The following is a 26,633-nucleotide window of genomic DNA, read 5'->3' as shown; positions in this document are numbered from 1 at the left end:
CACCCTTCTAATTCTCAGCTGACAATATGTTCAACTGTAGAGTGCTGTATACCTTTATATGTATATCTCTCACACCTTTTCATATAGGGTTCTCCCTGTACCGCATAAAATGTAATCTGAACGCATTGTTGAGATCAATAAAGAACACCCTTTGATGCACTGCCTCTGTATGTATGCATTGTTGGAAGTGCAGATTATCACATGGCTGTATTTCAATAAACAATGATTGAAAGGAGGCTGTGATAAAAAGGGAGTTCTCTACTTCTAGAGAGGATATTGCCACTCCATGGTTGCACTCTCGCATACGTCTCACTGTATATATCTCATGACAAAGGCTGTGCTGCAATTTTTCATTAAGATTTTTTTTTTTTTCTGACCTTCGGTATCAGCAGTTTCACTATTACATATAACTCTTTTCTTTTTTTTTTCTTTTTAAATAAAATGGCTGATGTTTGCTTTGAATGAATTGTGATACACAAAAATATTTTGTGGGTTTTAAAGGGATCGTACAGTTTTGGTTGAGACCTATTTTCAGGTTTCTAACATTTTTTGGTGAGATAATGTAATTCTATGAGGAATTCAATGTTTATTTGATGAAAATTGGTTTTGAAATGGCTGAGATATCCAGAAAAGGGCAATTCTAATAAAGTGTGGGACCCACACTTTATTAGGATCGCTTTGTTTTACTTTGTTTTTGGATGTTTCAGTCATTCCAAACCTGATTTTCATCAAATAAACTTTCAATTCCTCTTAAAATGGTATGCTCTGTACTACATCATAAGTGTTTTCTCGGTATCTCGCTGAAAGTTAAAAGCCCAATTCTCATCTCCATCAATACTGTACTATCCCTTTAATGCTTACTATATGAAAATGACACTAGAAGATAATGAAATCAAGTAAAAAATAAAAGCTTGGGAAAGGCAATCATACTTAATTTCAAAAATGCTGAATTGCCAATGAGACAACATCCATATCCCAGCAGTCTCTAAATGGTTCAAGCTCTAGATACAAATTAACATTTCAGTGGATACACAAGGGACATCAGCATCATTATGTGCCCACATTGGGGTATTTTATGATGGTAATAAATACGTTCCTTCTGCTGACAGCCTGACATTGCAATGAGTAGACAGTCTTTATCTTAAAATATAATATACAAATCATATTTGGTGTGTTTCACTGTCTTTTAGCTGCAAGAACCTCCTCTCTGAATAGGCTTAATTCCCATTGCATCTTTATTATTTTCATCTTAAAAAGCTATTTGAGCATTGACATATTGGAAGATTATGGCAGCATGGTATAATAATGATATTTGCAGCAAAAAGTAAAGATCTAGACTCAAAGTGGAACATTTCTAGAGTAAAAACTAGATTACCTAAGAACTATTAAAAGTGTTTTGCGTCCATAATCTTTGATGGAGAGCGGTTTTAATTCAGACAATATGGATGACTTCCTTGAACTGTTGTGACAACTTCCAATTATGCGGATAATGAAGTACAAGGGAAACACAAAGGTGCAACCACCGCCTCATTTAGGGAAGCCTTTAATTTACAATTACACTGTTGAGGGTGTGGGTGTGGAATTTCAGTCTCCATGTTCAGACCCCTCGAAAGGGACTTCGTGCTTTTAAATCTATACATGTGGATTCATTAAATGCAGAAATGTCACTGGAATAATATCTAGGTAGAGATGAAAGAAAATCACTTAATCTGTTCAGAAGTTAGTGTTATCAAAGTTTTGGTAAAGCCATTGCCGCAGGATAAATATAGATTAAAAAAAGGAGAATTCCACATACAAAATGTATTAGTTTTTGCATAATGAAAGAGCTCTTTACCTTCCAGGAGGCAGAGGAACTGTGTACGGTGTACCTTTAACATGTATGTAAGTAACCCCCCCCCCCCCAAAAAAAAAAAAAACAACACACAAACAAACAAAAAAACAACAACAATAACAACAATAAAAAACAACACATGTATCTATCTATATATGTACTTTTCATCAGCAATATATTTGTGAAATTTTGTAGACTCTTTTTTATCTGTATTATTGTTTCACTGTACTGTGGCATTAACATTTTACTGTCTCCACACTGTCTACCGATTATATCTGTTCTAATGATGAGTGTCTTAATATAAACATTAAGAACAACATTTGAAATATATCAGCAAAGAAAGACTTACAAAATCAATTTAAAGAGTCACTGATGTTCTAATATCATGTGATGTCAATCAATAACACAATGCTCCGTCACAGGAACTTCCTAGATGTTCCGATACCATGGGTCTGAATTCAAAGACTAGGTAAGGTTTGTAGTTGAATGGCTATTGCACAAACAGGACATAGTACTTGCTTTCCAAGGAAAAGAGGATGGTGGCAAGTCATGGTAGGAGGATCTTGGCTCCGGGAAAAAGATTATGTTGAGACGCTCACACAGTAGTCTTCAGTTTCTGCTCATTATTTTAGTCCGAGAGTGAGTGGAGAACTGACGAGGCATCAAGCACCATGATAAGGTTTATACGAGGAAAAGTTGGGAATCGTGAGGATCTATTCAATATCTGGCAAGTAGTCAATCAAATCCCTATTCTTCTCATCTCGCCATGGTTTGTTGCCTAGATTTTGTTATACCCAGTCTTCTTCCAGTATGAACAAGCAGCTCTCTGGAACAAGTTTCATTCTTTCTATCTGATTTCTGTCAATTTGCAGCTCTCCCACGCACATTGTACTTTGTACAATCTGTAAAGTTCTTGCACTTATTATTCTCTGTATGCACCATCTATGTTTCGGAATACAAACGATGCATCAGTCATCAATTTATATCACCTTTTGTATTTTTAGTGTATTTTTTGTGCTTGATCTGGTATATTCAATATGTACAATTGCAGTACACTGATCGCAATCAGTGACAAGACTTGGGTTGTGTGTAGAGATAAGACTGAACATTCACACTCACAGTAAACAATCATCACATTGTAATGTAAAATTACAAAGTTACTAAATAGGCAATTGTACCAAAAGGCGTCCAAACACATTACCAGAAAATCCCACACTGGAGTGTAATGTTTGTCTTTAATGCTTGTATCCCGAGCAACACATACTGGTAAACACCACTTTTTGTCACATGACTTCTAATCAATGTTTACATTATTTCCTGCGGCCACATATGAAATACTCGCATGATTGCAAAAGCAAAATAACTTCAATTTTTTTTCCTCTAGTGCCATAATTTTACAATTTCTTGTTGCAGTATGAAACATAAAAAAGTAAAAGTCAAATGGGCCTATTGACATTATAAGAATATAAATTAGAGGTTGCATACTGCTGTGATAGTACAATGTATATGAATTGAATGAAATTTCAAGACATTTGGCAGTTGTTCATTAGAAATAGAATATTATCAGCAGCAATTTATGCACGATAATGTAATGTGTGCCTGTGTGCACTGACTTCTTCCAATTCCTCTGGGGATTTCATTAACTCGCTGAAAACAAGTCCCTAGGATGTTCAGGCAGCCGGCAGGTGTCTACGGTAAATGCATGTTACAGTGAAATGAGCCTGTCTTCAATGGGCTTAATTTAGTATGTTCGTACACTTTGAGAGTGAAGCATCTGTACTCTCTACTCTCAGGAAAGATAATAGAAAAAGGATGCTGACTTTTGAAACTTATTACAGCAGACAATTTGGATCCCTTTAAAGTTAACTTCATACAACATGTAAACCACAAAAAGCATCACGAATGTGATTTTCTTTTCCACAGAAGACTAATCAATCAAAGATGCATTTCATGTTGAAAGTTGATATGTATACAAACTGTATGTGTTTCTTCCCATTCCATTGATTTGACAGTTTACTCTGATAATAGGAAAAGAAGAATTCTCTTTTCCTCGGAGTTCAAACTTAACGTAATTTCACAAAATATTTTCGTGCATGATTTTGACATCCCAATTTCTCACTACACTGATAATTCAGATTCAGTTCTGTTACGTATCATGCCCTGTTTTTAATACATGGTTGTGCAATCCAAAAACATGACCACAATGTTACCAACTATTGCTTTGTAGGGATCACATGCTCTGCTTTTGTTTGCATGTTTGTTGTTTGTTTTCAGTAAATCCCTCTATTCATCAGAATGTAACCTCACTCTGCCACGGGGCAATGTATCGGAACTAAATATAGATCTCAGCGTAGTGCATGTAATCCTAAATGGTCCAAACCACAGGGGAAATGCGTAGGAAGCGGAACTTTCATTGATCACCCTCTTATCATGATAATGCCGTTTGGCGGGCATGATTGCCCAAATATGGCTCAATTATGCCATGATCAGCGTGTATTAAATACTTGGTGCAAGCAATTCTAGCACAGAGTCAACTCTGAGGTCCCAGACCAAACTGCAGCTTGGTTCTGATAAACACAGCAGCACTTGCCGGTGGATCAAAAAGAAAGAGAGACCGGAAAAATGCGGTAAGGTACTCTTCCAAGCCTGATGTGCTGCTGTTGCTGCACAATTTTATCTAAAGAGCTGGATACAAGAGATTTTCTCCTATTGAGAAAGTTACACTTCACATCAACCTTCATAATTATACATGTATCTCCATCCAACTGGCATCTATCTCATTCATTCCTCATGAGAAACACCAACTCTCATAAAAAAAAAAAAACACTCACAACAGACATTTAAGCTGGTGACAGACTCAAGGGAAGTTGTTTTTATGAATAACTCAAGTTTCCTTCACATACTTGGAACAATTTCACTGGCAGCTAAATTTGACACAGAGAATGTGGTGCATTCTCAATCAATCTAATACCTTGACTTAAATGTCACACTCGGTCTGAATATCAAAAAGTCAAATTTAAAAGTGGAACTTCAACATTACAGAAGAGATAGATCGATAGTTCTTGTGATACTACACACATTCAGTCCTTACAACTTTTGGCACACACACACAACCTCTTTCCATACAATGTGTTTCTCAGAAGTGGGCCCAGGAAGTTCTTTTCGATTCCAAAACATACTAAAGGAAGTCACAATCACATGACATTTCTGCTTCATTCTTTTTCTTCCTTGCAGGAATAGAGAAGTCATACGAAGAGCAGTGACCATGGATGAAGGCCAAACAAGCACTGCTCTCTTTCCACAAGTGGAGGGGAAGAGACAGGTGGAGGATGCACCCCAGACACCAGTGACCCCACCCACAACAGACAAACAGCAGGACAACATGGAAAGTGTGCGCGAAGAGGTAAACGAATGATATCCCGCTTCTTCTCTTGGTTTAACAGAACAGATGCAATTATACAATTCTCTCGTTACTGTGATAAAGCTTTTTAAAGTGTTTTTGTTTCTCAATAAAAAAAAAAAAGGTTTTCTGACATTTTCCATTTTTTGAGGGGGGGGGGGGCTTAATCCTCCTCTTTTTTTTATTCATCTAATCCTATTTCCTCTTCTGTTTCTTCCTTTTTTTCTCTCTCTCTTCCTCCACTTTTTCCATATCGAACTTCTGGTTCTACAAATGATTTCTGTGAAATGTATGATTCACATGGCAATGTGGGCAAATATGAACTCGCAAAAGATGGCAAAGATACTTGTACCTGAATCACAGGATGTATTTAAAAGAGTAGTACGCACTTAAAAATAAAGTGATCACACTGACAACATAGAGTATGACTACAACTAGCAGACCCCACTCTCAATGCGTTTTCCTCCTGATTTAAAGGACAAGTTAGGATTGAGAGAATGTAGCAATATTAGTAGAACACATCATTGAAACTTTGAGGAAAATCGGACAATCCGTTCAAAAGTTATGAATTTTTGAAGTTTTTGTGCAGTCACCGCTGGATGAGAAGACTACTGCAGTGTATGATGTCACATGCGTACAACAATATAAGGAAAATATAAAGAGAATTTCACAAAATTTCATCTTTTGAAAAAAGTACACATTCCCTTGACTCGTTACTGACATACACGTGTATGTTATGGGTAACATTATTCCCATTGCCTTTAGAAAGAGGTAAGTCAAGTGCTCTTTCATTATGCGAAAAAAGTGAAAATATGTTGAATTTTCTTTACATTTTCTTTATACTGTTGTACTCATATGACATCACAAGCCTTAGTAGTCTCCTCATCCAGCAGTTCCAATACAAAAGTTTGAAAAATTCATAACTTTTGCATCGACTGTCCAATTTTCCTCAAACTTTCACTGATGTGTTCTACTAATATTGCTGCATTCTCTTAATCCTTATGTTAAAAAAGGTGAACTTGTCCTTTAAGTTGCAATAACCTGTTGAAGACGAGTCCCGAGAATACTTGGGCAGTTGTCTATGGGAAATGCATGTTATAGCGAAATCAGTCAGTCCTCAACGGGTTATATTCAAACGAAGCCAAGATGCACTGTATCCGCAGGGCTCGACAATAGCAGTGGCCTGAGACAACATAAAGGTGAATAGATGTCAGGCCACCAAATTTCCAAAAAGGCTTATTTTGGGTGGCCCGATTGGGCAGTTACAAAAAAAAAAAAAGACTTTATATCATACTTTTTCCAATTTCAGGCCAGTACATAACACCTCTTTTGGGCAACCAAAATTCATCTAGATAGATTTTAATGGCCCGAACAGGCTACCATGTAGAAAGAAGTATAGTGTCGAGCCCCGATTTGCTTTTAGTGTTTCTGCAGCAAATGTTATAGCTAACCTGTCCCAAACTCACACTCTTTGTAAATTGTACAAGGAAATAGTTTGCCAATGTATAATACACAATTTCTGCAAAATGTTAAAAGAGGATGCTCAGTGGAAGATATTTGAGGTCACAACACCACATGCACTTGTGAAACACATCTCTTCCTTCCCTCTTCCTTCACTGCAACCTCAAATTTTTCATTGCAAAACCATCCGTGAACGAATCATTTGACTAATGCAATTACGGTGTACAGTCAGTACATGCACCAGTGAAGCATAGCAAAATCTAACACAAGGCTACATGTACATGAGAGAAATGTGAACTACAGGATAAACCCATAGGCTGTTATTGTCTTTTGTTCTCCACACACAGTAACTGTATTTGTTATTAAAAAGTTCATTTGATAATAGTGTTTGGACAAATGATGTATAAAATGTCCATAATTACTATCATACGATAAGTTTGTAAGACCTGATCTCCCACAATTACAAGAGAAGGGAACTATTTGGAAATCAAAATGGTAATAAAGCCAATGTATTCACATAGTGTTCATACAATGTGTGTGTAGAAAAACACAGCAAGCAACAGGTACTTTTTCCTTCCCTTTTTCTTAGAATACCTCAACCAGTCATTTTTTTTTTTTCTATTCTGATCCCATGATAACACTTTGGGAAAGGTGTGAGAAGATACACCCACACCTGCTTATCACTGAAAAAAAAAAAAAAAAAAAACAGACAAAAAAAAATTAATAAGTGTTGTTAATGCAGGGGCTCCCCATTCAGTACTGATGAGCTGCTAGGATATCCGAAACACAGAAGACAAGAGTTTCACTTTCTATTAAAGAGGGTAGAAAGCGATGTGGATCAGAACAAGTTTCTGATGTTTTGTTTTACTGAAAATAAGAAAACAAGAAAGTCACTTACATCAAGAATCAGCATGCTGATGATGTCATGAGAAAACCCACAGCCCACCAACTGAGCCAGAATTTAGGGGCACTATTCAGGTCAGCAGTGCATGGAAACCCCATGCCAACTATACTGTTCCCATAGCAACTGCAGCATCAACCCATCATCTTAAAGGGCATCAAGAGTGTGGAAAGCAGAAAGCATCTTTCCCAAACTTGACACTATTTGAAAAAAAAAAAAAGTTGTTCTCATGTCAAAAGCTGCACAAAATTAGCAGAGCAACTGCTACTACTGTAGCTACAAATAAAACTGAAAATTATCAGGTAATAATTATGTACATGTACTGTATTCAAATTCTGGAGTTTAATGGGACTTAGATTTGTCATCACTGCATACATGTTCTGTGTCTATAATATGTTTTCTCCCCCCCCCCCCCCACCCATCCCCTCTCCCCCTCATCCATCTCTAGTCTCAAAAGAAAACATTCTAAGTAGCTTGTACCTCTCATAACTTCCTCTTCAAAGAGCTAAAAATTTTTGCCTGAAGACTCACCAGAGCTGAAATTCATAAATCATTTTAACGGGCCTAATAAAATGATGCACAGTCAACAGCTTTCATTTAAAGTCACAGTGAATGTAGACTTATACATGGTGGTAGGGGAGGGAGAAGCAGATGGCTCCTTTAACATAATTCCTTTGGCAGTCTCTGTGAAGACAGATATGGCATTTTTGCATCAATATTTTGTCAGTTATGATGCCGTAATTCACGACTGCAAGATCACGGAAAACTCAGGCAGCTTTTTAAAAAAAGAAGAAGATATAACTTTGTTATCTTCAGTCTCATTTATTCATGCTCCAAAATTATGTATGCAGATGTTTTGTATCATAAATGTCTTAGCATTTTTTTATTTATTTTTTTTTTTGGTATGATTTACAGCTTGCAATTCATATCACCATGAGGCCATTTCTGTTTTTTTTTTTCAAGCAATGACATAAAAGTTATCCAGTATAAATACAGGACAATAAACTCTCTGCAATTCGCATGGTACAGGATAATGTTAATCACTGTCATCAGTGAAGCAGTGCTAAGTGGTAATTCCTGTGTCACGTGGGTACATTGTACCTTGACCAGAAGGCTACTCACAGAATATTGAATGAGAAAAGGAATCCACAAGATGTAATAATAATGCAGAATATAGTAAGCAAAAAGTCCACAACAACACTTGAGAAGATCGTGCAGAATGTCAACTAAGGATAATTGCCATAAAAGAGTTGTTCTTGAATGTGCATGTGCAGTAATTTATTATGTTAGCAGAGTTTTGATGTGATTATTCCACATCCCTTCCAGTCATTATCCTCTGCAGCGTGAATTACACCAAGTTTCTCACTATACATTGAGTCTCTCCTAATGAAGTCATGATAACTCTTTGTATAATGGCTCCGTCTTGCCTCATCTCTCATACTCATTAATATGCACTAAGTGCCGTTACCCCCAACGTGATGCATCCGACAGTAATGTGCTGATCACACTGACATTGTAAACATGATGATATTGATGGAATACTGGTCTCCAATCCTTCAATATTTTACTCAACTGCAAATTACCAATATCATTCTACAAACTGTAAACTCTTTTCTCCTGGGAATCAATTGTACTATTCACTAAAATCTACAATGAAATACATCTAAGAAGGAACAACCAGAGTTTCTTTTAAGTCTCTTAAGTTGTATGTAAATTCTATATCAGTGTACAAAGACACTATGTCTTTACATTGATCATGTTGTCTCCAACACATGTAGGTAATATGAAAAAAAAAAAATATTGGGACCCTATATTTTTTGCCTCTGCAAAACATCCTGAAAACTTACACGGAAATTGCCTCTCACTCTTCACAGCTATAAAATAAACACAGTAAAACAAAACAATATAGAACAGTTTAAAGGTCCTGTTTACCTTTGGGAGCAGTGATTTTAAAAAAAAAATGTTCAAGTTATCACATTTGATGCATACTATGTGTAGGTCTGTTGTATCACAGAACATCCTACCATATAAATGTTTTGCAATAAAGCCTAAAATATAAGGAGATATCAGTACTTTTCTCATTAAACCGTAACTGTAGACAGTTTAGTCTGGAAACATTTTTATTATAACTGTTGTTCACATTTTGTGTATTCAACAATACTTCATTTTAATAACATCGATTTGAATATATCTGGATTCAAATTTTTACAGTGGTTGTTTCTGTCCCTAACTCACATTTTAGAGTTATTTTAAAGCACTAATGCTGGGTTTTTGTTTCTTCTGCAAATGGCAAATTACAATGTACATGTACACATGCCTTTAAAAGGAATTGGATGTGAAACAGGATGAGTTTTGAGTACAGCACGTTTCATGATACAATGACACTGTCTATACAACCATGCATCTCTGAATGCAAATAAGATGAAACCACAATGTCACTGTTTAATGTGACTCTCCTCTTCATTTGCACATCAAAGAATATACAGATTTGTAAGTGAGTTCCACTCTGCTTTTGTCAATAATACAGTGAATGTAATTCAAACTTTAAAAACAAGAGGAAAGAATAAATGTTTTTAACAATCTTCCATGGCCTTTTTAACAATGTGATAAAAAACTAAAAGATATGACCCATTCCTTTTGATTCATGTCAACAAAAGGGGAATTAGTGAAGATCTTTGCACAAATCTATGGGGAAACTGTGGGGAGATAACCTCTTAATTAGACATGCAATTGGGAGCGTTTTCACCAAGTTAGGAAAAAACAATGGAAATTTGAAAAATTAATATATTTCTCTTCATTGAAACCTCTCTCTCTCTCTGATTAATAGTCATTAAAGTCTTCCCTTAAAGTCATCAAAGTCATTAAAGCTATTATAAATCTGAACCTGCAGAAGAGTTTTCCTTTAAAAACTCATCACAGGCAATTTGTTCCAACCAAATGCACAACTGAGCCTTTCAACAACAAAAAAATAACCTTGCTGATAATTTTTTTATACATGTACATCAAATCTTTTATAATCTAAATCAGACAGTTCTATTTTCACAATCATACAAGGTTATTCTTGTAATTGAGAAATTATCATTCAAAATTCAGTTCTACACCCAATCATGAATACTACAAGAGGAAATACAGTAAATATGATGTATGTATGTATGTCTGTACTACAGTGAATATTATGCCTATAGTCATCAAACATTATTGTCTTTGACAAATTTCAGGTTCATAAGACTCTCAAATCCAAATCATCCCATCATAAACAACCATCTCTTTTCCTTTCTTCAATCAACTCTGCAGGTTAAGGAGTTTTTCCGTAAATGCAGAGAGATCCTTGACAACAGGGAGCAAACTCTTCTGCAGCAGATCCAGGAAGACAGAAAAGTCATACAGCGCCCCCTCCTGGCAAAAAAGAGAAAAGCAGCTAAGAACCACGCCCACCAGCTAAAGACAAACCCACTTGGATCCATTGATGAGGGAAGCGGGAGTGATGAGGGAGGACATCGACCCCGTAGCAACAAGGAGGAAGAAAAGGTGAACGGGTCACACTCAACCATAGGAACAGACACTCAACTGAATGCGAAGGACACTCTCAGAAAGAAACGAGGGAGGAAGCTGAAACCGGCACAAGTCGACGGAAAGGATGAGAACTGCCTCCATCCTTCGGATGGTCTTCAGCAGTTTCATCTGAGCAAAGCTGACAAGAAAGAGATGAAGCAGTTTGAAAACATCGTTCAAAACCTGGGCATGGTATACACTGGCAATGCAGATCCCTCAAAGACAATTGCCGTTGCAAGACCTGCACTGGTTTGCGCAAGGTGCACTGCTAAAGTCAAGGCAATTGATAAGATGGGTAGTGAATGTAAGCAAGGAGGGGATAGCTTCACTGCCAGTATGCAGACACCAGACGGGGGCTCCATTCCTTGTGAGATCTTTGACAATGACAATGGGACATACAGCATCACCTTCAGACCCAAAGTTGCAGGAACACACCAGCTGCATGTCAGTGTGTCTGGTCAGCCCATCAGGAGCAGTCCTCTCCACGTGAGGGTGCAACCGGTCCGACTACATGCCAAGAGCGCTTTCCTCGGAGGGCCTTGCATGTTTGGGCTGGAGATTCCCAACAGGTACCGTGTCCCGTTTGGGGACAAGCGAGATGAGACTGAAATGGAGCAGGCCAAGCTGATACCAGACATGATGAACATTGTGGTAAGAGACAGCGAGGGCAAGATGGTGGACTCCTCTGTAGTAGGATGCGTATGCAATGACAGGGAGGTGTCAATGTACAATGTTCGCTTCCTGCCACATGCACAGGGCGATCACGACATTCAAGTACGTCTCAAGAGCAATGGTTCCATCATTGCTCAGCAAGTCGTCCCTGTCCACGACCGCGAGCAGATCGGACGCAGCGGCAGAGGGGAAGGGGAGTTCTTCAACCCTACTGATCTTGCCATAGGCCCTCAAGGAGACATCTTTGTGGCCGACACCGTTGAGAACTCCAGGATCCAGCGCTTCTCATCGGATGGCACATTCATTGGTCAATTCCCAGTTGATCTGCAGGAACCAGCTCTCTTAGGAGTGGACGCTCTCCATGTTGGCGCAGTGTTCCTCAGCTCAAAGCAGGTAGTCCTTTATACCTATGATGGTCATCCAGTGCATCAATTTGCCAATGACCAGCTGACTCATCCCCATGGAATAGCTCTCAGCCAAAGTGGAAACATCTATGTAATTGATCTTGCCCTTCAGTGCCTCCTCATTTTCACCAAAGTCGGTAAACTCATCACTCGCCTTGGCCAAGAGGGAATGCGCCCTGGAGAATTCAACCATCCTCACTTCCTAGCCGTTGGCTCTGATGACCATATTTTTGTGAGTGAGGCGCGAAACTGTCGCATCCAGGAACTCAACAAGGTTGGAGCCTATGTGAAAGAATTTCGGTCCAAAGACAAGCTGGCAGAGCCTGGGTCCATCGCCGTGACGACAGGAGGGCATCTTCTGGTACACGACGAAAAGACTCAGACAGTGCAGATTGTCAACTTGGATGAGAACCGTTTCGCCGGAAACTTGCCCTTGGAGCTGGTGCAACCAAACACCGGGAGGATAGATGTGACATGCGATGGCTACATCATTGTTCTGGATATGTTCCATCACTGTCTATGGCGATATCGCATACCTTACGAGTCCTAAATACACAGTGACATGCTATGTGTGTGCAAAGTAGCTCTATGGTGTATCATCATAAAACAGTACAAAGTTATGTGATCAAAGTATTTTGCCAAATTAAAAAATATTAATAACAATAACGATAATAATAAAATGATAATGATAAAAAACGCAAACACTTTCAATTGCTGGTCTGAAGTCTGTCAGAAATGTAAACATTGTGCAGAAGACAGTGCACAAGTAATCTGGATGGGGGTATTGTATTCTGCAGCAAGGAGAATAAAAGTATCAAACCAATCCAGACTGATATATAATTCTTTCACTGGAGTTGGAGAGGGATATATTCCAAAGTACAATGAGGAATCAAGTTATGAGGATTAGTCAGAAGTAACTCAACATGACAGCAAATTAATACTTTTAATAGAAATATACATTAAAGTTGCTGTACTGCCTTTTCCCCAAAAGAGAATACTGAACACATTGTAAGCACACCCAGCAAATAAATGAAGCCCCTTCAGTATTAAGACATTCTCATCTAATGAAACTTTAAGAAGTTAATCAAATGCTCATAACACAAAACTAACGAAACAGACGTGGACTCAAAACTGAGAAAGACCCCATAACAATTTGAAAGAAGACTTCCAGATAGTTCAAAACCAAAGATTATTCAGGAATAGGAGGGTCATTGTCTTCTGACACGCGAGTCCAAACTAAGGCTGACACAAACACCGATTTGACTTTGCCTCAGTTGTAGATCACACATGTACAGTGTATCAAAAGTTTTTAACCTCTGCCTCAGACCTTAAATGTTGACGTGACTGATTTACCAGGCTAAGAATGACTGTTCCATGAAATGTACTCTATGCATAGGGAAAATATACGTATCCGGTAAAAGATAATTGAGGTTTTAATAGTTAAAGCTAGATGTGTAATTGCATGCTATTCATACTAGTACTATGTAGACATAGTAGGTTACTCAGAATAGATTACAGTATTGCAGAGATACAAGGTGTACGTTGTATGATGAAGATATACAAACATACACTTTGTGTATAAATACTGTAGCTCCATGTTTGATGTGTATACCAGGGCATGTACGTGTCACCTGCAGCCTACAGTCTTGGTTTAAAGCGAACCACTAGCTGCCTTCAAGTACGTCATTACATCACAAGGAATATCACTGAAGAGGACACGGTGCTTCAATATGTCAATATTAAATCATACACCGTACTCTAGGTCCATTAATGTGAAAGTACTAGCCATTGTACAACAGACATCTGATGGAACTATAATGTAACACCTCAAGAACTCTGTAATATATTATTCTAGTGTATCTAGCAATCAGGAAATGAATTTCATAGAAAAGGTCAGAGTTTATTTCAAACTACGGCCATTCCTTCCCTCTAAATAATCTAAAGTTTGATCAAAAGGCAAAACACTAAAGAGTAGAAATCTACGGAAAAAAAAAGAAGAAGAATTGAAATGTACATGTAAAGGTTATACCAAAGTTAATCATCGGTGAAGAATGGCAGTGTTACAGTTTAATGACAGTTTCTAAATAAGAGAGCACAGCAGCTGATGTGTTGCTTGGTGAACAAAACTCAGTAAAGGCTAATTTCTGAATTGTGTTTTATTTCTCAATGTGAGATGTATTTTTTTTTCCTCATTTTAATTTGTGAACTACGTAAATTCCATGATGGTATTATTCTGCTAATTGTAATGCCTTTTCATCCTCAGTGTAGCCCCATACTGGGCTGATTTATAACTATTGCTAACAAACAATCACCTTCTGAATCTACAATGTACTGCACAAACTAATCATTCCCAGAATCAAAATATGTTTGTTTGTTTTTTTCAATATGTGTGTAAGGTTGTTCTCTTCTATGATCACTACAAACTACAGTGAAAGAGGCTGAGGTTATCTTGCAAGGCACATACAATGTATCGTGTATTTCTCACGTAATAAGAAATTGATATGATTATATAATACAATAGATATGTTTTCTGTTTCTTGGTTTTGCTGTTGTTGTTGTTGTTTTTTTGTAAGACCATGTGTATGTGTCAGCCCAACTGAATTACACTGTCATGGCAACCGACATCCAGTTTCCCCACATTCACTAATTTTGGAATGAAAAATATGTGGTTACATGAGTGTAGTAAACAATCCTATGTCAGCATGATACACATCAAGTGCAAAGGAGACCAGTTATCTCGAATTTTACAGCGAATTTGATATTTTGTCAGAATAGTACTACAGTCACAATTTGAAGACTGATATTTGTGTTTCTTGGATTTTGTTGGACTGGTAAAATAATATATTCATATTGCTTCTGTTTTGCTTATCTATCAAACATTCAAATCACTTACTGCTTTTGTGTCCATGTTTAATAGGGTAAAATTGTTGTTTTTTTAATCTATTATTTTCTTCAACACTTGTATTCATCTAAGTGAAAATGAGTTGCAATCAACTGCTGTATCAATATTCTTTGTAAAACCTTGTTGCCTCTTTAGGGATGTATAAAGCATGCTTTCTGTAAAATGCACAATTTGATTGCAGTGTTGTGCTTTTCTTGCGTATTTCTGTGTAATGCTACAATTTCCCCACACCTTTGCTATTAAAGAGTTTAAAAAGAGTTTCTAATGATTACACACATAAAATAGGACACATTGTACTATTATGTAAATCCCATGAGCAAGACAGTGCACTACTGTAAAATTGTTTTTTCTCAACACAATAGTGAGACAATAGTGAGATATTACATACAGAGTTTGTTTGCACAGTGCAAGTTTGTGGCATGCGGATGAGAGATTATTTTTATTCCCATATCTCAAAGCACATACAGTGCGTATTTGTCGGAACCAAAACTTGCACACATGATAAAGATACAGCGTTCATACATACTGTAATGACATTGAGAGACCATACAAACTTGTAGTAGGGCATTATTGCATTGTGATTGCTTATTAAAGAGTCCTGGCTGAGTATTTGACTCTGCTTTGATTAAATGTTGCCTGAATGCATATCTGTGCAAGTGTTTGAGTGTGTTCTTGCATGCATACACTACTTGTACAACTGTATACAGGGTATCATTTTACAAAATTTTAAATGGAAGGACAACAGCCACAGACATTTCTTTAAAAAACAAAAAACAAACAAACAAATATCATTCTCCAGGATATGAAAAAAGTGTGTTATGGTTGTATTATCAATGGAGATTGAAAAGTAGTAATAGTGTCTATTGTCAGTGAGTTGGTGGCATATCGATGAATGTATACACTTATGTGTGTGTATGTGTGTGTGTGTGTGTGTGTGTATGTGTGTGTGTGTGTGAAACTATGCAACCCCAACAAGAAAATTTGCAAGATACATATGTAATTTTGTAGTTTGATCTTATAGTGTATTCAAAGTCTTTGTGTGCAATTCTTTCTCCACAATTTCACACACGGAGTAAAGGCAAGTACAATGATGTCATAAAGAAAAGCTTGGAAGAAGATTTGGATTGAGTAGGGTATAGACTTACGGCTTGTCCCGACGACGGATCGATGAAGTCAGCCCAGTAACCCGCCTCACTCAGGATCTCACAAATCTCTTTGGCACTCATCACAAACTAAACCATGGCAGGCAGGTGTGAGAAAACAGATGCAGCAGCAATCAGGAGAACAAGATGGTCATGAAGGAGAAGGATTATACAAAAAAAAAAAAAGGAAAAAAGATGAAGACAAGGAAGAAGAAAGAGGGAAAAGATGGAGATGAATATGAAGATGATGGAGAGAAGAAAGGAAGAATGGAAGTTGAAGAAGAAGACATGGTAGAAGGAAAAGGGATGGGGAGAAGAAATAAAAGAGGAGAAAGACAGAAAGAAGACAGAGAGAGAAGAAAAAAATATGCAGTTTAATAGGATTGTACATAGTGCCGCATACAACGTATTTCACTGAGTCGGGTACTATTCCACAGAAATTTTAATAATTACTAAACTCTGATCCTGACATGAATGCGACCTGCACGCATGGTGCACAGTACACAGCACATGAACAAGGTGCATATTTAATACAGTTTGATATTAAGTCTTGGTGCACCTACTGTGTGAATAGATGCACTCATTCTTCCTGGAAATGAGCAAATTGTTCTGATTTCTCCATCCATTACTGTACTCCACAATCGCGAATGCAACCACTCATCACATTGTCCAGAAGTCCTGATTCAGATTAAATTAGAGTCGCTATATTGCATATACAGTATATTCAGTCTCATAAATTTACTGTCCACATGGGAGGATACTTTAAAACTAATGCGTTCAGTTTGTCCTAAAAGGAGATGATTCAATAATGGGTAAGGTTCAGGACATTTCTCAAATCTATAATTTACACATTATACATTGTACATTTGTTAAGTACTCTCTGGAGTCCTAATGACAAGAAATTGTGCATTCCAAGGTCATACGGATGAACTCCATTGTATATCTGTCTTAAGACATTCTAATTTTACAGACAAAACCTTTAAACAGCATGAAATGCTCTTCTTTAGTCTTCCAAGGAAGCATCACTTCTTCTTCTTCTTCTTCTTTTTTTTTTTTTTTTTGATGATTCAAGATCGAATATAAAAATATATGTATTACAATGCTGACAAACTGTTAGATTTCCTGGCTAAATGTGCCTGCACAGAGAGATTTTGACTGATATATGAAGCACAATGATAGCTTTGTACTGCCTGCCACTCACAACAGACTGAACCTGAAATTGCAGAACATTTCAATCTCAGACTTTGACAGGTTATCTGAGGTCAAAAAACTGGTGTTACAATGTTTGTGCCATGCGAAAATGTTTATATTGTATGTTGTTGAACTGCGACATGAAAGCCAGCTTGAGATCGCCGTGAAAGATGTGCTTCAAGTCAATAAACTTGCTTTCAAAGCCAGCTAGTTTAGTGGATGCCGGAGATTGACTGAAAGGACCGAGCGCGATTGCATCTGCCATAAAATAGGTGTAAACACACCAGAAGTGCTAATATCTGCAAAATTCTCAGTATCGCCAATACCTACACATGTAGGTGCCGTGCAAAGAGCAGCATTTTAGAGGCATTATGAGATAGCTCAGGGGACACACTTGCCCCGGTTTTGGCTGCATATGCACTCAGGTCACTTTCTGTTTTTACCAAGGGGTATTTTTTGTTGAAGATTTCCTCGCCTTCCATCATGTGACCAGCACATTGAAGCCTTGCAGTAGTACACCATGACTCTAGTGAACGCAAATCAGTAAAATTTAGAAACTTTCAACTCTCTTAAAGCTGAATCATAGCCAAGAAAAGAAAGACTAACTACAGAAAAGCAGACAAATATTAACTCTATTGAATTGTATGGAAACCCGTAACGTACACAAGACAACCAGAAGCGACAATGGCACCGAGGATTCGAACAGTGCATCTGTGACAGGACACTTCAGCGGGCACCACGGCAGTTTTTTGCACATTGCCAATACTGAGAATTGACCTTCATGCACGACCTTGCCCAGAGTTAGAGTGTAACTATTGATGAAAGGTATTGGAATTTATGCATAGCCTAGTCTGGAGCCTGAGTCTAATTACTCATAAAGTTGAATTACATGTTCAAGGAGTTCCTCTCTTTCCTCCTCCACGTGGGAGGACCACGTGGCCATGTCGTGCTGGGTTCGTTGACACATTGTCACCACGGTGAGCTGACTGTCGCCCTCTAGCTTGCTGCTTGGAAATAACTCATTGAATCCTGCAAAATGGATAGAAATGAAACACACAAACACTTTATCTAACCACACATGTACACGTAGTGCTCACCTATAAAAGAAGCTGAACAAACTGTGGACATTGCCCTCATTCAAACACAGTATGATTTGATGAGTGTTTTAAAACACTGATCAATTCAGTGCTTATATAGGCCTAAGTCGATGTAGGGCAATTTGTCAATCAGTTGCAATGAAAAACATCTCGACGGAAGAATTACATGAATTACATGAATGTATGTCAGTCTTACCTTTCCGTAAGTTGGCTGGGCAATCCTGAGCAATGCATTCCAAGGCTGTTGGGTGGTTGCGGAGAGCATTATAAGCCTCTCTGATCTCTGTGTCTGACTGAACCTGTCAACCAAAATCACCAAAAAACAAAACAAGAACACTGAACAGTAATAGAACAACATCTGGTCCACATGCTGTGTTTACCTATCCCATATCTACTAGCACTGGGATACTGATACCTAAACTGACAAAACACACATCTACAGCTGGCAGTGGTGGGTATAACCTACCATTGGTGAAGTTACACTGATTTGGTATGGTGGCCTCTTTGTGAAAATGTCTAATTAAGCAGCTAATTTACCTCCATGTTTACAGATCAACCCATGCTATTCACTCATTTATCATTAATTGAATGGATGTGTTTCTCATGGATCTGCTTGTATTGGTAAGTTTTGGACAAATATGACAGAAGAAAACATTAAATGAGATAAGAGAGGCCATGGAGAATACTATATCACATTACATTCTACCTAAAATGGCAGCACTGCTAAGGACAGCATTTTATGATTAAATATCCAAAGTTCCTTAAAAACATAATTTTTTTTCATACAAGATGAAAGAGAGAATTTTCAGGCTGCTAATGAGCTTGGGCTAATGTTTGACTACAGAATGCTATTGGGTATGGAATTTTGATAAACTAGTGAAGTTTCAAACAAATGAACAGGCACAGACTTAAATGGGCAAGTCAATATGCATCATGCTGCCATACAAATGTATCTGTCAATAGTTTAGTAACTACATATAAGTCATGCTAAATAAAACAACAGCAAAAGAGTTCACATCATTCTTACACTTAGGGCTGGCAAATCATGTGCCTTATACAAATCATACAACTACAATTTGTAAAGCATAGACACAGCTCCATACTTATATGATTAAATATCCAAAGTTCCTTACAAACAAATTATATCATACCAGATAAAAGAGAGAGTTTTCTGGCTGCTAATTAGCTTGGGCTATTGTCTGACTAGAAAATGCTCTTGGGTATGGAATTTGAATAAACTAGTAAAGTTTAAAACAAATGAAGAGGCACAGACTTTGATGGGCAAGTCAATGTTGCCATACATTGTATCTATCAACAGTTATTTACTAAGTCATGCCGAATAAAACAACACCAAAAAGTTCACACGATCCTTACACTTTGTGCTGGCAAAACATGTGGCACATACACGTACAGATCATGCAACTAAAGCATAGACACAGCTCCATAGAAGAGGTTCCATAGAAGAAGGTCTTTGCAAATTCACAATCTTTGGCACTCTACATGTACATCGGTGCAGCTGGTCAAATATGCATCACAAATTCCTCACAGTTTTGTGCACAGTTTCATAACTATCATACATAAACATCTGATTTACTTTGTGGAAAAATTACCACAAATGGACAATTATGGTACATGTATAAGGCAAAGTGCCACACTCGCTAACTGCATGGAAGTAACTTTCCGATACTTAACTATCACGTTCAGTATGTCAAAAGCATATATCAGTGTTGCATTTAATACTGTTCTTACCTCTGACACTGCCTGGACGTAGTAGGCCCACACGAGGGCGTGTCTGTCAGAGGATAAAGGCTGGGTCAGGATGTCTGGGCCAGCAGAGGGACTGGGAATCTAGGAAGAAGAGAGAATACTCACATTACACTGGTGTCTTTCCCCTAAATTTCCAGATCTCGTAATCTTCAACAAGTAATTTGTATCTGGACAGTATGTGTCAAACAGGCAGATGAATCTGCCTATTTTTTGTTGAAAACACTTGAGAAATTCTTAAATTGTCTCCTACATGTATCTCTCTCAATCTCAGATAAGTCATATGGACAACACATAAAAGATGAGCAATGGATAAAACTAGTCCATGCGTAGTAAACTCACTCCCATAATGCTTCTTATTCATTGATCTGAAGGTCTAAAAAGTAATAAAGATGTAATTACTACATTTATCAACAAAATTATTAGACTGAATTTGATCTTACTTTTACAGACTAAATGTGACCCTGCACCTCAAAACAAACAAAAAGTCGCCAGACATGAATTTTTAGTTCAGACCATATTCTGAAAGAGCAGACTTTAAGCTTTAAAATGATGTATAACTCAAATCAAATGGACTCTCCTAACCTATCTAAATATTGGAAAGAAAGCACAAACTCAGGAAAAGTGTGAACTGAGAAAAGAGGCTCTGAAGTACAGTGTCTATTCAAGCGCTTAAAGGGATCGTATAGTTTTGGTTGAGACCTAGTTTCAGTTTTCTAACATTTTTGGTGAGATAATGAGAAACATCTTATGAAATATGAAAGAGCATGTAATTCTATGAGGAATTCAACGTTCATTTGATGAAAATTGGTTTTGAAATGGCTGAGATATCCAAAACAGAGCGATTCTAATAAAGTGTGGGACCCACACTTCATTACGATCGCTTTGTTTTACTTTGTTTTTGGATGTTTCAGACATTCCAAACTCGATTTCTTTCAAATAAACTTTGAATTTCTCTTCAAATGGTATGTTCTGTACTATATCATAAGCGTTTTCTTGGTATCTCGCAAAAAATTAAAAGCCTAATTCTCATCTCCACCAATACTGTACCACCCCTTTAATCTTTACCAAACAGTGCTGGCTGTGCGATGAATGGAACAAAAAACAGGAACCACCAGAGTAACAACAATGAAGGGATTATCAGATTAAACTGAAATTGAGCATGCCTCATTAACACATTCTGTCTATAATTAATGCCAATTCTCAAATCAGTAGCCCTATCCTTTCAAAAGTTATTAGAGTTGAAAGTGAAGAGTGTGGACAAGGTTTTTCAGAAATGAAAAAGGGATTCTAAAGACACACCTAATCATACTCTTCTACCAAACATGTTTGAGATAAACTGCTAAAAAAACACTTTCCTGCCCGTTTTATGATACCAAATTTTAGCATAATGTAAAAGAAGACCCGCTCTTTCAGAAAATATGAAAAAGTCAAGTTCGACTAGGTTGACCCATTTCACTTATTTTCAGTCCTCACGCAAAATCAGTGTGTGCGACTTTATGTTCGTTTTGATGTGCACGGTAACAAATGTAATCTATCATTCAACTAAATATACACCTCTATAACAAAATATGTTCCAAAGCAATCTAAAAGTTGGAACTCCAAAAGACAAAATATGATTATTTTTACCATGATCCTTTTTTGTTTAGTATGGACATACCCGGTACCCTTTTCTGCTGTTTTCCTTCTTTTGTATTGCCATATTACAGCAGAGATTGTACATACAACGCAATACAAAAAAACATCAACAACAACCTGAAACATTGGGTAGCCACATTTGTTAATCAGGTTTGCCCCATACAAACTATTGTACAGACTAAAAGCAATCTCTATTAATACCTCTGGTGAAGTCTGCTGGGATTTTGTCACCAGTCCCACGTTTCCGGGGAGGGGGAAGCGTGGGTCCTGGGGGGCGAGCGGCCCAAGTTTGGAGTCCGGCCACATGGTGTAGGGTACGCCCTGCTCCTCCTCCCCTCTGTTTTGCTTGTGCTTGATGGACTCTGAGAAGGAGCGGTGGCACTGAGTGATTGCGGAGCGGAAGGAACGTAAACTTGAAGAATAGGCCAAGTAGCCAGTGCGAGTTATCAGCTGCAAGAAATGGTAAATCGAGAGATTTAATAAATGTATCCAGTTGTACATTAGGGACATACAAAATAGTACATGTCTTCACATCAAAACACATGGTCTATGCCAACAGACACTAGTTTTGTCATCATATTTCTGGGAGATGTCATCAGCATATTTTTTTAACTTGCCTAGCACATGTACCATACATGTATGTACATTTAGCATATGAATATTAAAATGTAGACTGCACATTTTATGTCTTTTTTTTTTCCTCTGTTGTCACATCAGTTGAGCTCACAATTTCTTTTCTTTTTTTTTGAAGTTGACACTTTCAACAGGGATGCCAGTAAGAATGAAAGAGAGGCCCTGAAGCTCCTTTGTACATGAAAAAGCCTGAACCTTTGAAAATGCCAGGGCCTGAATTAAGGCTTTTGCCTGAAAACTGGCATCCCTGTTTCAATATGTTCTGAAAATAAAAACTTACAAATCAGCTTCTCTTTGACTATCATATTCAGTTCTACATTTCTTGACTTGCTGCACAAGGATCTCCTAACATACAAAAAGTAGGGAACTGCATCAGTTGTACAATTAAATATCATGCCTGACTACCAACTCAAAAACTAAAAAAATTCTGTGCATTATGGTGTCGGGAAGAATGTGCAGTTGCAGGTAGAATTTACCTCATAACTTTCCAAGTGTATCGCAGAAATCATTCACAGTCTTAAACATGGATATGATAACTAAAGAATAGGAATTAGGAGGAATCAAGGCATGTTTTACTCATCAAATGATAGTTGTATCAGTATACATATCTGAAGAAATTTTAAATATCAAAGAAACTGCCTACCTTCGCCATTGCTGGTTTGATGCTAGATTCTTGAATCTGTTGTCATAGAGAACATAAATTGTGGCATGAATAACAAACAACCAGTAACATGAATTCAAAAAAAAAAAAAATGATGATACAATATGTCAATGGAGGCACCTATCTACATACATAGGCCCCTACCCAGTCCTCCTTCCAAAACATGACATTATTTTGTCTAACCTTCATGACACGTATTGCATCTTCTATGTGTAAACTAACGAGGTTGTAGTCTTCAAAGTTTGGTCACATGTCTCTTTTGCCCTTGAAGAGTTCTCTGCTTTGACATTTGAGAAAGTCTGAAATTTGACCTTCCAGATGAGAACAACACATGTTAGTCAAGTCTCTCAAGATTTACTAGTGATTTGACTCAATGAATTCTATGTACTCACTGAATTCTATCTTTTCATTACTGCTGTCTTTTAGCCCTTACTAGATCTACACTGTACTTCAGAATCAAATGGTAATTACTCAATATACTTGTACAATGTAGCTTATTCTAGTATTACTGACCTTCATCACATGTCTGAGTTCAAATCTATTAACCCTGTTTTGCTTTACTGGCAAAATAAGATTACACCTTTTGTATTGATAATAAGTAAAAATGAGACCAAGATAAATTTCCATCATTAGTACTGATAAACTTGTGTGAAATGAACTGATTCTATTCTCAGTAAATTTAAGTTCACCTTGCACACTTTGGTCAAATCAGATGAAAAATCAAGTACAGGTATGTTCAAATATCTGGAAACATGAAAAAAAAATAGAATTACATGTACTATCTCAGAGTTACTAAAATTTCTATTTTATCTTCAAAAATGTGAGCACAGGAATTAGACTATGAAGTACTCTCTAGTTGATAGAAAGAATTGATGATGAAGGGCCTTGAGACTGTGATTGGATGACAGGCAGGGACAGTAAATTGTAGCTAGGAGTTTACAACTGCACCATGCATTAGCCACAGAGCAATATTACAAACAACATGATTTCAAGATCATTGTTATTTTCCTTGACCAGGGCAGCGTTGCTAGAAACTTTGCGTTTAAACGCAACTTGCAACTGATTGTCACTGGCCAATCAAAATCATTGTTGCATGCATGTCTTCTTAATAGGGCAGACCCTGAGCCAATCAGAATGGTTGTTTCAAAATTAGCAATTATTTGCAATTGATTGCAACTTTCTTGCAATGGGGCCCAGAAATAACATTAACCCATAAACTGCCAAGGGTATTTTAGCATATTTCTAGTTTTGGGTCTACACAAATATTTTGGAAATTACTTATCATATTTCTAGTGTTCATGTCATTTCATACCTCATTTTGAAGAGGATAGATAGAAATTTTAACAAACACTACACACAATTTCCTTTTGATAAATTTCAAATATATTTTTCATATTCTATGCCAAACACAAATTTTCAGATTGAAAAATGCCATAATAGTTGTAAAAAATACAAAAAGTTACGATATCTGTATTTCAAACTTTCATGGATGGAATTCCAAATTTTCTACCTGATTTTATACATGTATTAATCTCAGGACACCAATACAAACATTTCAAGTACTTCTTATGTATTTATATAATATCTTTTCACTGCTGAGATACTTGCATAATTCTTAGTCATGTCATCAATGTCTGTGTAGTCCCATCAATTATGATTTTCTCTGGTACTTTGTGCAAAAATGCATATTTTGACATTATTTTTGGCTGCAAAATTTTACTTTTATGAAAAAACTGATTTTTTTTTTCTGCTCTAGTTAATTTAGAAAATAAATGTGTTTAAGTGAAAAAACATACAATTGTAGGTTTTCACTTATACTTAATAACAAAAAGACACAAAATGTAGCTTAAGGCCACTAAAGTGGCTTTAGCAGTTTACGGGTTAATACCAAAGACACAGATAGTCACTTCCTGAAATTATATTTATATGATTATAACGCAGTGATATATTGAGAGAAATTATGAAATTACTTTCTTGAATCTCTTTCATAATTTGCTGCTATGCAACACATTAGCAAAATCAGGCAATATAAAGTGCATTATCATGATTATAAAAGTCACTTTACAGCCACCTTTTGAAGATGCCACAGCAGCAGGACAACATTGTACCTTGTCCATTGTCAAACCAAGGGAAGTGGGTCAAACATTACATGTACAGCTGACCCTCGCTATCTGTAATAATGCATCTATGTGAATGTAAAAAATGTGTAGTACAGAATGTACAGGATTTCAATTTTATCTACAGTAGCCCCTTCCCTACCCCAACCTACAAGTAACACACCCACACACTACCACCACTGCACAAACTCCTAAGTACAGGTTGTACATTGTAGGAACCAGTGATGAGAAAGAGATCCGTATTAAGCGCCTAATAAATACATTGTATTATTTTATTATTATTATTATTGATATTATTATTATCATCATTATTATTATTATTATCATTATCATTATCACTATTATTATTATTATTATTATTATTATTATTATTATTATTATTATTATTATTAGTATTATTATTATTATCATCATTTTGTCACCTGTTGATCAAGCATGCACTCAGGTTGGTATTCCTATGGTCACAAAGTGGGTGGTTGGCATGCCCTCTTGATGATATCACTCTAGCTGATGGTGGGGATTCTTGGTAATGTGTGTGCACTATGGAGACAAGTGTGCACTATGGAGACAAGTGTACACTATGGAGACAAGTGTGCCGTGCCAAAGGTTCTCTGCAAGCAGGATGGTGCATATTGTGGAAACATGATTTACCATAAAATCAAATGGAGGTCGACAGGAATATTGAGCAATAAAGAATGATGCCAGGCAAATACACTTGATTGTATATTATTATACAAAGTATAGGTGTACTTCAAAGCTCAATTCATGAAAACAGTAAACAGAAATACTACATCCAGGAGTTCAATTCATTGTTCAATGTATACAGGACACTATCTACAACAAACACGTTGCGTACAAATTGTCATAACTGTTTACTGTACATGTATGCACTACTACAGAGTCATGAAGTATATTCTGCATGCTAATGTACATTTGTACTTGTATGTTGATAACCAATATATTGATATCATCAGCAGAAGTCTAGAACTAGCATTTCAATTGCTTGCCAGCTAAGAAATTCTGTGCTAATGTACTTTTGTACCCATGTGGATATCTCAAATTCTACAAAACTAAATTGTATCAAAATCAATATCAAAGGAAATACTATAAGGCATACAGTGTTTAACTCAAATCACTTTAAAAATTTGAACCAAATCAGTTATTTGGGAAGTGTTAATATTGACATCAACTTTAATTAGGGCTGCACACTGGCACCGGTCCGACGGTCAAAGACCAGTAAAAGTCACTGTCGGACCGGTAACTTTTC

At 36.9% G+C, this 26,633-nt stretch overlaps 2 protein-coding genes across 2 annotated transcripts in view; one reads left to right on the top strand and one right to left on the bottom strand.

The window, feature by feature from the left end:
* LOC140243709 (cobalamin trafficking protein CblD-like) overlaps window positions 1-25,918 on the bottom strand; it is a 48,700-nt gene extending 22,782 nt beyond the window's left edge. Inside the window, exons 1-7 of the mRNA XM_072323367.1 lie at window positions 25,789-25,918; window positions 23,232-23,267; window positions 22,157-22,405; window positions 20,303-20,401; window positions 18,750-18,852; window positions 18,346-18,485; window positions 16,269-16,355 (exon numbers count right to left, since the gene is read on the bottom strand). Coding sequence (XP_072179468.1) covers window positions 16,269-16,355; window positions 18,346-18,485; window positions 18,750-18,852; window positions 20,303-20,401; window positions 22,157-22,405; window positions 23,232-23,267; window positions 25,789-25,803 — 729 coding nt within the window. The 5' untranslated portion in view covers window positions 25,804-25,918. The remainder of the gene's footprint in view (window positions 1-16,268; window positions 16,356-18,345; window positions 18,486-18,749; window positions 18,853-20,302; window positions 20,402-22,156; window positions 22,406-23,231; window positions 23,268-25,788) is intronic.
* LOC140244113 (uncharacterized) lies at window positions 5,097-12,771 on the top strand. Its single transcript, XM_072323758.1, has 2 exons — window positions 5,097-5,234; window positions 10,888-12,771. The coding sequence occupies exons 1-2, from the start codon at window positions 5,097-5,099 to the stop codon at window positions 12,769-12,771; spliced, it is 2,022 nt and encodes a 673-aa protein (XP_072179859.1).
* Window positions 25,919-26,633: the final 715 nt, after the last annotated feature.

This window comes from Diadema setosum, chromosome 20, assembly GCF_964275005.1.
Source record: "Diadema setosum chromosome 20, eeDiaSeto1, whole genome shotgun sequence".
Classification (NCBI taxonomy): domain Eukaryota; kingdom Metazoa; phylum Echinodermata; class Echinoidea; order Diadematoida; family Diadematidae; genus Diadema; species Diadema setosum.
Note: the sequence above shows the minus strand (reverse complement) of the source record. Positions and strands in the feature narration are given on the sequence as shown.

What these genes read in the sequence shown, in the direction of transcription:
- LOC140244113 (XM_072323758.1), top strand. Translation starts at nt 5,097, where the DNA reads ATGGATGAAGGCCAAACAAGCACTGCTCTCTTTCCACAAGTGGAGGGG. An exon ending in TGGAAAGTGTGCGCGAAGAG is followed by an intron (nt 5,235 to 10,887) that starts GTAAACGAATGA and finishes TCAACTCTGCAG; the next exon opens with GTTAAGGAGTTTTTCCGTAA.